Below are 11859 nucleotides of genomic sequence, written 5' to 3' on the forward strand. Positions count from 1 at the left end.
CATCATACCAGTTTAATCTGAATTGTCTGACTCAGGCTGTTCTTTCCACTCCTGTGCTCATATGCACCTATACAGACCCAGGCAAACATCCCTACTGAAAGCAAGTCAGCAACATATGAAGTGCAGTACGTGGTGGAATACCACATGTTGCACTTCAAAACCATATGGGATTTGTTGACAGGTTTAAGAAAAAAATATTCTTTTCTAAATTGCCCTTTTCAGAACAATTTATTCCAATACTAATGACACTTCTGACACAGCACAGAGCCCTGGAGGATAAATCCCTCTTCTGAAACTATTCACCATTCCTTGAACGGACATGATACTTAGACAGCCTTGACCAGAGAGCCTTGCACTCCCATGCCACATGTCCCTACCAGCTACTTGCCATCCTCTTAAATCACTTCACTCCTTATTTTTCAGTGTTGACACCAGCAGCATTGTATTCCTGATGCTTTATGTGATTTCCCCTCCAGGTACTGGTTATTTCTGCATTCAACTCTCTGTTACTCTAATACTAACATTCCTCTGAGCAGTTTACCCTCATGCAGATTATAGCACAGACCTCTTGTTGTGGGATATCATGGAGATTCAGATTTACTGCTTCATTCTTGAGACAGGGACCTTCAGAAACCTGGGTATTTAGGTTTCCAACTGTCCTCCATCAGGCACTCCTGCTGCTTGGTTAGAGCCCTACCATATATCACTTCTTAATATTTTACTCATGAATTAAGCCAAAAGGCAAATGTCATACCTGCTTTCTTTTTGGTAAGCTGACAGGCATCGTGTTAATTCATCATGACATATCCTGAGTCTATCTCTCCTCAGCACAGTGCAGATGCTCCATAACTAAATAACAGGCATTTAGCAGCCAGCGAGAGGGATGGAAAATAAGAAGCCACAGAGCCTGTGATGCTCAAGCCTATTCCCAAGCCTGGTTTTCACTTTGTCTCGCAGAAGAGATTGCCCGTGTGAAATATAGAAACAAAAAATTAAAAGTGTTTATTCAAAGTCTAGGGCCCAATGGAGAGAGGATTATAACATGCAAATTGAAATTTTTTTCAATTTCAAACTTTCTATTAAGAAAGAAGTTATCTTTAGGCACTTCTTCACTGAAATGTCACTCACAGTTCTCTATTCCTCATCCTTGTGCTGAATGAAGTTTATTTTCTCACTCTTTATGCATCTTCTCCCTTCTGCTTCCTTAGAAAATGCCTCAAAGTCTACCTGATCCAGAAATGGCTGAAGTTCTTCCATGAAACATTATTACATAAAAATGGAAACATTTCTGCCTGCTTGCAGACATTATCACTCTTCCCATTACCAGAATTGTATTACAATGTGTCCTTCTGGCACTCCAGAATCACTTCCATTCTATTATCAAAATTGCTTATTAAAGTTTCATAATGACTGAGCTAAAGTACCAGCTTCCTGCTGCTATTCCACCCATACCTTTCTGGATGTATGTTGCATTTTTTAATATTTTAATCTCTTGCACTAATGAAAAAAAACCAACAAATTAATGCCCCATACTTAAGAGAATAAGGAGATCCAATTCAGAGTAGGAAAACTTTCTGAAGTTGCTGTCTTATGGCTAAGTCAAGACTGAAAGAAGCTTTAAACTTCATTATTCTCACTCACACTGCCCTAACGAATGCAGCCAGTTCAGTTTACAAACTTGTATGAATCATTAGTGTGACTAAAATATGTGACATAGTGAAAAACCTCACAATTGTGAAGGCACAATTACTACATCAAGATGATTTATGAAGTGCTAAGAATTGTTTTTAACCTCATAAAATAAAAACTAGGGAAAAGGGAAAATACAACTTGTATGATGCTGGTATTTACTTCAGAAATGTAATCAGGATGAAAATGAACCCAACCCTTGCACATTCCTCTGCTGTGTTGCATTCTGTATCATATATACAAAAAGTTCAAGCTTATTTCCCATACATTCAGTACTAATTGGCAGCTGCAATCCACTGTGCTCCTCCAGTTTCGCAGGCTCGAGAGGACTTCCCATGTGAACCTGTGCCTGCTTCTGTCAGCAGCCCAGCAAATCACAGAGAGAGAAACGATACAAAATCAGGCACTAGTTTTACAGAGCAGAAAACAGTTGAAGAACAGAGGGGTGTGTTCAGTCTTGATCCATAGGGGAAGTGTATTCACAACTGTCCTTTTGAGAACACCTGACTTCACATAACACAGGAGAGAGGTTTTCACGGAATGAATAGTGAAGTTACTTACACTTCAGTTTTTAGTAAACAGAATTTGATACTCCTTTGAGAGCAGGAAGTGAAAGGAAGTGGAAACTCCATTCAGTAAGGTTTTATAATTCTCTTGGATCATATTTTTAAAAAATAATTCACATTTTTAATTTTTCTCTTTTAAAAGGCATGAAAAATATCACTTATTGCATCTAAGTAACCAATCTTTATGTTAATAGTATTAAAAAGAAAATCACCACAAAGTATATGTTCCCACAATTAGTCTGCTTATTGTAAAGTATGCATGGCTGCAGGCAATCCTTTAAGGAAAGTTATAGATGGAATCATGGATAAAGTGTAAGGAGACAAGAATCTAAAGCACAGATGTTTTCAGGCCATCTGCTGGTGCCCTTTCTTGCATTCCATGGGAGACACAAGCCATCATCAAACTCCTTTTTATGTGACATTGTTACAGGAACTTACAATGGCTAACAAATTTAAAGGTTGTCAAAGTTCTCTTCAGAACTTGAGATCTGCTTGGCAATGCTTTGGGAGCGAGATCACTGCCCCAGAGAGGGATATTTATTCAAAATAAACATAATTAATTCAAATGTTTGTCTTTACAGTAAGACTTAAGGAATCCAAAGAAATCACAAGTACATGCCACCATTTCTAGGGCTGTCAATTATACAATTAAATACAATATACGAATTTTAGAACTTCACAGTAAAATGACCAGGTATTTTGCAAAAAAACCCCAACTAACCAAGAAAAAAACCACCCCAAAACACAGCCCAAACCCATAAAAAAAATTTAAAAGACAGTTAACACAAGTTTTCAACCAATGGAGGCATCTTTAAGATTTGTAAATGTGAAAACACCAACAGTGCCCTTGGTTACATAGGTATGCTTAAGACTCAATAATTTAAAAAACTTATTTAGGTCTTCCTCTTATAAGCAAGATACAGACGCTTGACCCAAGTCCAAGTCCTGCCTGTACAGGATGACTTTTTGATTAAGTCCTCCATCGCAAAGATTTTAGGTCCACAGTCACTAAACAATTTGAGGGATCCCACCGATTTTTTGGGTGGTATGTCACTGTCCGTATGACATACATCATCACCTTTGCCTTAAATAGAGAAAAAAATTCTCACACATTGTCTACAGTGACATACATTCAACTTTTGTGCTTTTTGATGGAGCAAAAGCTGCTGTTTTCCCTTAATCAATTAAACTTCCTCAGCATTTTCAGAAAAGCACTTTGTCAGTAACTCCAAGAACAGGTTTGGACACAGAAATATTAAGTTTGAAGCCTTCATCTGCTTCACAGCAGACTAATATATAACAGAAGTATGCAACCTGACTTACTTCTAAAAACTAGCATGATGGAAAGAGTTGCCTTATTTCCTCACCACCTGCAGTGGACAGGTAGGAGGTCATTTCAGAATGTGTGATTTTCCCAAACAGAGGGCACTGGTGAGTGAATGCACTGCCCTGCACGAACACCTGCCATGCAGTGCCCTCAGGAACCACGTGAGCCCTGAACACAGAACCATCAGTGAGTCCCTGTAACACAGGTATGTCAGGCCTGAGTTTGGCTTTGCAGAGTCCAAGGATATTAACCAGACGTGCAGATTTCCTCCCAGATGAAGTTATATGCTGTAACATAAATGTGCCTAAGTCTGCCTCCTCCCAGTCAACAGTAACAGAAGGGGATTCTTGAAAGTTCCTCATGTGTTTGTTAGTTACTGAAAGAAAATAATGCTGGCAGAGCCATTTTTGCCTTCACATGCATACAAGATTTCACACAGGATTTCAGATCACTTCTTTCAGATTATCCAAATGTGAAGTTTTCCTACTGCATACAGTATAAAGTGAGAGCGGCAAACACCACTTCCCTACCCAAAATGAGCTGCTTCTCACAGACATGGCAAACCAATTCACAAACACTTCCACACATAGCCATAGGTAAATACAATAGTTTGATTTCAGCTCATGTTTACATGTAAGCAGAGCCTTCTGAATCAAAACTAGCTTTAAAACAAACTCCAAAAACCCAAACAAAAGCAAACAAAACCGCCACAATACATCTTTTTGTGTCATGCCCAAAGCTATATCTTTGATAGACTCATCTTGCTGCACAAATTTAAAGAAAAAAAAAATTGAGAAGTTGAAATGCAGTAAATGCAGAAATCTGCATGTCTGATTTCTAGTGCCATGAATTCACTATAGCCTGAATGAGTAATGGTGAAAGGTAGTAGGAGAAATATTAAAGTTCCCTTAAGATTTCACTGTGCTACCCATTTGGAAAGTATTAGTGTTGAAATGGTGTCCCAGAACTATGTGTATGTTAACTTCATATAAAAACTCACCATGTTTACAACCATATTTCAATTTAATTATTGTACACAGGTTAACAAAAACACTGGATTTAACAAAAACAATATTCAGAATGGTACAACACGTGTTCATTTTCTCCAGAAAATAATATTACAAGTGATAATCTTGTAATAATTAGGACAATTTAGCCACACTAGCAACAGAAGTTCTGTTAAAATGCAACTGTGGTCTACTAAGCCACTTATTTTAGCACTACAGAATATTTGAAGTCAGAGTTCTACGGCCAAGGCTTAAAAGTCATTTAAGATTCAAACCTCAAAATGTCTTACAGCCAAAATGACAGTATTTTAAAAAAACCACAACAAAATAACCCCAAAACAATTAAAAGGCTGCTGTATATAATTTTATCCTCTTCATAGCACTCTCTATTCATATAATTGCTTGTATCATTGGTAATAGGGTCTGTATCTGGCTTGATCAGGGTGGTGTGGTCCAGGAAGGGGGGCCTGAGCAGGAGGCCCTTGCATCCTTGGAGGTGGAGGTGGCCCCCTGGGAGCTGGCCATATCCCTGGACTCATTCCCCCGGGCTGTGTGAAAGGGGGACTCAGAGTTCCTTGATCTTCACTGAACTGTGGCAAAGAGTTAGGATTATAGTGATGGGGAGGGGGTGCATTTACATTTACAGGTGGGCCTCCGTGCTGAGGAGGGGGAGGTCCTGGAGGAGGATGGTTCATGTATGGCGGCATCTGGGCAATGATATGTCCGGGCGGCGGGGTTATTGGAGGAGGAGCAGAGGTCATTGGTGGTGGAGGAGCTTGGCTATACACCATGTGAGGAGTACCTGCTGCCTGGGGAGGGTGCTGCAGCGGGTGGCTAATTGGTGGTGGTGGCGGCGGGGGCGGCGCGTAGTGCTGCTGTGGAGGCATTATATGATGAGGGTGCGATACCACTGGTTGGCCCTGATACTCAGGATGATGGTGGGCAGGTGCAGGGGCTGGTGGAGGTGGTTCTCGAGCACCTGAATTCGAATCATCCTGAATAGGGACAGTTATCAAGTTGCTGTGTTTCCTCGTCGAAATGCGGAAGGTGTCCTGGCTGACGGGGCGAGGGGGCGGTGGAGCCATGGACATCTCTGCAGGGGGAGCACGGATGTCTTCGTGGGGCTGGTTATAGTGCTCATGTGGCACATGCTGTAAAGGAGGTGGTGGCATCATGATGTGCTGCTTTGGCGGAATGTGGCTCATGTGATGTTTCTCGGGTGGCATTATGAAACGCTCAGGAATTTCGGCAGGTGGCGGGGCAATAGGAGGATGCACAGGTTCAATGGGAGGACGAGTAACAGGCTTTCCAGCTCTCATGTGACGGTGGTTGATGTGAGCTTGTAAGTCCCTCTGTGACAGGTAAGTTCTCTTGCACCCTTGAACAATGCTACACATGAAGAGAGACCCTCGTACACACTGCTCAATTCGCTGCACAGGCTCGTTACAGCTAAATCAAAAGAGAGTATTGGTTTATTGTCATCACAGAGAGCTCGATATGTATTTTTTCTTGTTAAAAGTCAATCAGTTAACAATTAGCCAAATTAGAACTGACTGTTTTCCTCTACTTTTCATCAATTTTGAAGTTTATCTAGTTTTTAAGTATCTAAACATAACTATGAAAGAATGAGGTAGAATTTTGTAAGTAGCACCTCCCCCTTGCATGAATTCCTTCTGTGCATTAAGACTTAACAAGGGTCACTCTCACTAAGTAAATTAAACTGCTGTTTATTCCTTTTCAAATTAGAGCAGTAACAGGTTACTTACCCAAATACTTGAACAGTAAAGTAAACACCGATCCCTTACAATCCCAAAATATGGGATTGAAAACTAGAAAGAACAGCGTACTCTACTGTCTCTGCTAAATGTATATAAATAAGAGCCATGCTAATAAAAGTATCTGAAATAAGATATTTACTTTCCTACATTGCCTTTAATAACAAATCTTGAGATAACTTACCCTGGACACATCTTGTCTCCCTTTTTCTCATGTAGTATAGCACAGTCATAGCAGAAAACATGCTTGCAGGGTATCTAGAGACAAAAAATTGCTCTGTTAAGACATTGTATATAAATATCTTCGTCATTTTGCAGAATACAGTTCCTCCCTCCATCACACAATTTATAATAATAAAAGTAACTAAGTTATCTATGAAGTGAACAAGCATAGAGGTGGTTAACGGTTTACAGCATATTTACATAGAAACCTTTTAGAACAGTTTGTGTTAGAGTTTGGGGTTTTTCTGGGTAGTGTTGTTTGGGTTTTTTAAGTGTTGGTAAAATATCAGCAAAAGTTTGTATTTTGCACTAATGCCAACACTGAACATCCACAGAAGCTGCACATGCAATCTGATTACGCTTGTCCTGCTGGCAAGGGAGGGAAATTTTAAAAGCATTAACTGTCATTAAGTCAGATCCTGAAGCTTCTTACATCATTCTTAAAAATCTAAATTAATCTCAGGGATTTTTAAAGGGACATAAAAGCGAGCAGTGTTTTCTAACTTCATTTCAAGTCTTCAACTGAGATAAAAAGCTTATTTTTAAACCTAAGTGGTGCAAGATAAAAACCCATGGAACTTGAAGGTTTTTTTGTTGGTGAGTGTTATGATTTTTTGTTTAACATTTTCAAACTTTATTAAATCAAAGGGTAAAGCAAAATCAGTCACACAGACGGAACAAAAATACTTCAGCAGTGAAGGCTCCCTGTTTCATCCTGATACTATTATGAAGTTTATTCAGATGCCTGCTGAAATCAGTAACCTCTAGAAGCCTCACACAGACACAGCAAAACCTAATTTCACCTAAAGGGAAACCACAGCTGCATCTTCCACTGGTACTTTTACTTACCATGCGTCCATACATTTTGATGGGCAATCCACACTTATCACAAAAATGGACCGGTGTATCATCCTTTTCCCCCAGCAAGTTTATCTGATAGGATAGAGAAGGGAGTGGGAAAACAAACCCCAACATTACTAAAGCTTCTCGTTTCAATTATCATTAACACACTTGTTATTTCTGAATTAGCTGAGAAGGAAGCAAGAACACTACAAACAGGACAAAGCAGAGAATGTATTTTTAATCAGTCAAAAATAATGGGAAACACTTTTAATAAACAAAGTATCCACCAGGACTACCTACAGCTTGGTGTGACACACAGGCAAAGACTCATGACTTCCAATCCATGACTTTACCTTATAGTCCCAAAAGATGGGTCCTGGAAATCTCCTTTGATTGCCAAACATTTCACCTCCTTTGCATTCGTATCGCTCCTCTTTGTTATAATCAAATTCTTCTGTGGAAAGGAGAAAGAGAAGAAAGACACGAGCCAACCACAACACTTTTCTAATTGACATTAGCTGCTATTAAGAGCATGGGTCATTTATATTGAAATCATCAAATAATGCCACAGAATTTCCAGTCTGCTGAGACCATTCTACAGAAACAGAGTCAAAGTAGTAAGACAGTCTTTTTTGGAAATGGGCACTATTTAAGCCCTGCAGTGCAGCAGTACCTGGAAATTTGAACTTGGACAGAACCCTGGACACTAAGTCTCCAAGACTGAATAAAGTCTTGAACAAGCTGCAGAATAATACAGTTCCCTACTACAGGGAATTTATATTAATTTACCTTCATCACCAGCTTGTGTCTTCGAAGGCATCCTGTTCATAGTTCTTGGAGTTCGAGGTGCAGGTTTGGTTTTATTGGTCTGTTTTGAAATAAGTTTTATAGGGATTCTTCTACGGACATCAAGACCACCCAATGATCCTGAACTATTTGTTCCTTGCAAATCATTGTCTGTGAAAGAAAATAACAAAAATTATCTATTAATTCAGTTATCTAATAGTTTCTAAAGAGGCTAAATATTAACAGAAAGTTGTAAGAAAAGCAATGTTTAAAGCTTAAGAGTCATACAATATATCAAAATTCAATCACTAGAAAATAAGTATCTTCACATACAATTTCTTCCAGAAGTCAAGTCACAAAACTGTACTGGGAACAGCTGTGATTTTAGGAAGTCTAGTTGTAAAAATAAAGCCATTTAAATAAGCTGGCTGGTCTGTCATTTCTCCACAACAGAAAAAAAAATTAATTGTATAGCTCCTTTCACAGTATGGATAGCACTGAAGAGTCAATTTGTTGTACAACCCTGACAACAAAGAACTTCTGAGAAAATTTTTACAATTTCTGTAAATTTTTTATTACAGTAGGAAGGAAACTAGCTTCTATATTAACTCAGCATCTTGACATATCACTTAGAAGTTTACCATAGGGTTTCACAAAAATATGGGTACTTAGGAGTACGTGGTTGTATCCTGCCTATACTGAAAATTATTCCCCACTATGCACAGAATTCTCTTTAACCAGATTTAAATCTGAGTACCAGGGCAAAGGAAGCAAGAAATAGTCTAACATGTGCATCAGCAGGTACGGGCTCCAATTAATAACCCAGAGCAGGTATTGCAACCAGCAACACTAACAAAGTGAGTTTAACAACCTCAACCTCCAGTGAGTTTTCCTGAAACCACTGCATAGCATCTTAGTCACATAAAAACAAAGTTATGCCCTTCAAAAATCTTCCCAGCTCACTCAGATTTTAACTGAAGATGCTCTTCTGGCAGTTGTTTCGAAGCAAGGCATGCTCAGCCTGGAAGGGGTGAGCCACAAGCTGTTTCAGCCCTGCTGTTCTGCGGGTACAGCACCGGGATGACTGCTGAGGCCTCAAGGGATTGCAGCACAGCAGCACCTGGACACTGAAACTAGGGCCCTTTAGTGATACGCCTCACTAACTACTGTCCCTCAAAGCCTACAATCATTCCACACAATGCAACAAGTAGAAGGAAAAACAAGGAAAAAGAGATTGCTCTGAATTATTCAGCAGCTACCCCAGAGCCGGGAAACGAAACGTGTCAGCCTCAAACTGGGACTGGGCCCTGCCAGTCACTTCACCTCAAAACCCAAAGCCCTCAACGTCCTCTGACAGATCAAATTCCTCTTAGCACTGTGGTTGACATGCTTCACTCTAAAAGGCAATATGCAAAAAGGTACAGCAATAAAGCTTGTTTTTACTTCTGGTCATTTGTTATTTGCTTAGGCTGCCCAGATGAACCTGCAAACACTCAACTACACACAGGGCTTCCCTGGGGCCTGCTGGACCACAACATCACAGGTAAAGCTGTTTTCCACCAGAATACACAAACCCACAACTCTATAAACCAAAAAAAGTCCATGCAGAACCTCAGTCCATTTGCAAATAGGGACAACTAAAACAAATTTTAAAAACCCCAAACTTGTGTATTATTTAGTCCATTGAATTGCCAAAAGGAAACTATTAAGTTCTGATGTTTTTCTTCCAGATACTCTTGCAAGCCAGGAATATTTACATGAGTTAGCTGCTCAACTAATCCAAACTAGCAAGTTTATTAGTCATTCATGTCTCACATGAATAAGAAGGATAAGAAATTCCAGTCTGCGTGAGCATAATTAGCAGGATTACATCCAGAAGAGAAATACAACAAACATCCCAAGGTTGTTAAGACTACTTAGAGAAGTCTACTAATTAGAGGCGATGTCATCTCCTTAAATGTCACTTTCATCACCTTAGGTTTTATTTTTGCACTTCAGGCTTTATTAAAATCCATTTATATAGGTCAGATACCATATAGATACAGATTTATAATGCAATCTTTGCTAAGGGAAAGGTAAAAAACCGCTCCAGAACACCCTAGCAAAAAGCCGACGTCCTCTCACCAATACACTGCACTCCGCCAGCACGCTCACCAGCGCAGGGCCACAGCTACGAAATCAAATTTCAGCATAGGAGAGGGATTCCTCTCAGGCCACAGCTATGGCACCAGAAAACACACTGTGGGTAACGATCCCTGGAAACCCCGCGGCCAAACGAGCGTCCCTCCAGCACCTCCGGAGCGCCCCAGCCTGCGGCCGGGCCCGGGCACTCGGCCGGATCAGCGCAGCCCACGGGGCTCAGCTCCGCCCGGTACGGGGGTCCCGCTGGCAGCGGCCCCCCAGCCCGGCCGAGCCCCCTCGGCGCGGGGCAGCGCCGGGACCGCCGAGCCGGGGGCAGCGCCGGGGCCGCCGCGCCCGCCCGGGACGCGAACAGGCCCCGCCGCGCGGGGAACCGCGGCGCGCCCGGGCCCCGCCGGCGCTCCCGACGGCCGGGCCGGGCCGGGCCGGTCCCGCCGCCGCCCCGGTGCCGCCCCCGCGCCCACAGACCCGCGTGGCCGCCCCTCGTCTGGCGGCGGGCGCGGTGCGGGCGGGCCGGGCCCAACCAGACCCCCGCCTCCCCCGCTCACCATTGTGGTCCATGATGCGGCGCGCGGCGCTCTGGGAGCGGAAGGGCGCGCCCGGAAGCGGCGGGGGCGGGGCCGCCGCGGGAGGACCCGGAGTGGCGGGGGGAGGGACGGGCCGGGACGGTCCGGGCACGGCGGGGCCGCCTCACACCGAGACCCGCTCCCGCCTGCCGGGACCGCGGTCCCCGGGGGTGCAGCGCCGCGAGTAGTTGAGAGTAGGAGGCGCGACCCTCTGGGTTCGTGGAGAAGGGTGAAATTATGAGAGGTGTCTCTCAGTGCAGGATCCACGGCGGCCCCCCCTGCCCCAGTTTGTAGTACACACTGGAGAGGTCTGACACCGCATGGTCAGCCTTGAGTTTTAACATGGGAACGGCAGATTCCTGACAATCGGGCTGTAGAAATGATGTAACGGTGAACTTCCAGAGTACTCAAAAGCTTCATAGCAATGGAGCTCAGTAGCTCAGGAGAGGGCTTAACGTAATTTCCATAAACTTGGCGTTTTGTAATTCCTATGTAACTCGGTGGGATTCTGTCTATATTTATAGAGTGCCTCCGTAGCACTGAAGAAAGAAATATAAATAGAACTGAATCGTAGGTTATGAGTAGAAAATGACCTCAAGCAGTCATTCCACAACCCTAAAGCAGGGATAACTCCACGCACGTCAGATTGGTGATTGTCTCACTAGAAACCTCCTGGACTGGGATCTTGTGTCCCTGCAGACAATGTCGCTCATTATCTTTACAGCCTTAACATTTAAAAGCTGCCATTTAAGTCTAACATTTCTTGTCTTACTCCCACAAGGCAAACAGAACAGGTTTTCCCTTTTGTCTTCGTTCCTCAAAACTCAGACCTAAGTGAGGTGTGACACTGATCCCTTCATTATATTCTTTATCTCCTCATAATAAGAATTAATAAGAAGACTTAACCCAAAACCAAACAAGAAACCCCCAAACATGCAG

General features: G+C 42.3%; 1 protein-coding gene across 3 annotated transcripts; it reads right to left on the reverse strand.

Moving 5' to 3' along the window:
* Positions 1-1824: 1824 nt before the first annotated feature.
* Positions 1825-10930, reverse strand: CBLL1 (Cbl proto-oncogene like 1). Of its 3 annotated transcripts, none has more exons than XM_027731929.2 (6): positions 10903-10930; positions 8219-8386; positions 7783-7880; positions 7436-7519; positions 6549-6622; positions 1825-6038 (listed from the first exon to the last, which is right to left on the reverse strand). In XM_027731929.2, the coding sequence occupies exons 1-6, from the start codon at positions 10913-10915 to the stop codon at positions 4997-4999; spliced, it is 1479 nt and encodes a 492-aa protein (XP_027587730.1). In that variant the 5' UTR covers positions 10916-10930; the 3' UTR covers positions 1825-4996. The 3 variants fall into 3 exon arrangements, with proteins under 3 accessions (XP_027587730.1, XP_027587726.1, XP_027587727.1); XM_027731925.2 differs by having other exon boundaries at positions 7783-7883; XM_027731926.2 differs by lacking the exon at positions 10903-10930 and adding an exon at positions 10340-10556 and having other exon boundaries at positions 7783-7883.
* Between the last annotated feature and the right edge of the window lie 929 nt (positions 10931-11859).

The sequence above is a fragment of the Pipra filicauda genome, unplaced genomic scaffold (assembly GCF_003945595.2).
Source record: "Pipra filicauda isolate LSUMZ 115617 unplaced genomic scaffold, ASM394559v2 scaffold167_size3244652_pilon, whole genome shotgun sequence".
NCBI classification, from domain to species: domain Eukaryota; kingdom Metazoa; phylum Chordata; class Aves; order Passeriformes; family Pipridae; genus Pipra; species Pipra filicauda.

Bases quoted from the DNA above. Each gene is read 5' to 3' on its own strand.
- CBLL1 (XM_027731925.2), bottom strand. The intron at 7,884-8,218 runs GTAAATTAATAT...TCCTTTCCACAG, and splicing joins GACACAAGCTGGTGATGAAG to AAGAATTTGATTATAACAAA. The intron at 7,520-7,782 runs GTAAAGTCATGG...CTATCCTATCAG, and splicing joins CCATCTTTTGGGACTATAAG to ATAAACTTGCTGGGGGAAAA.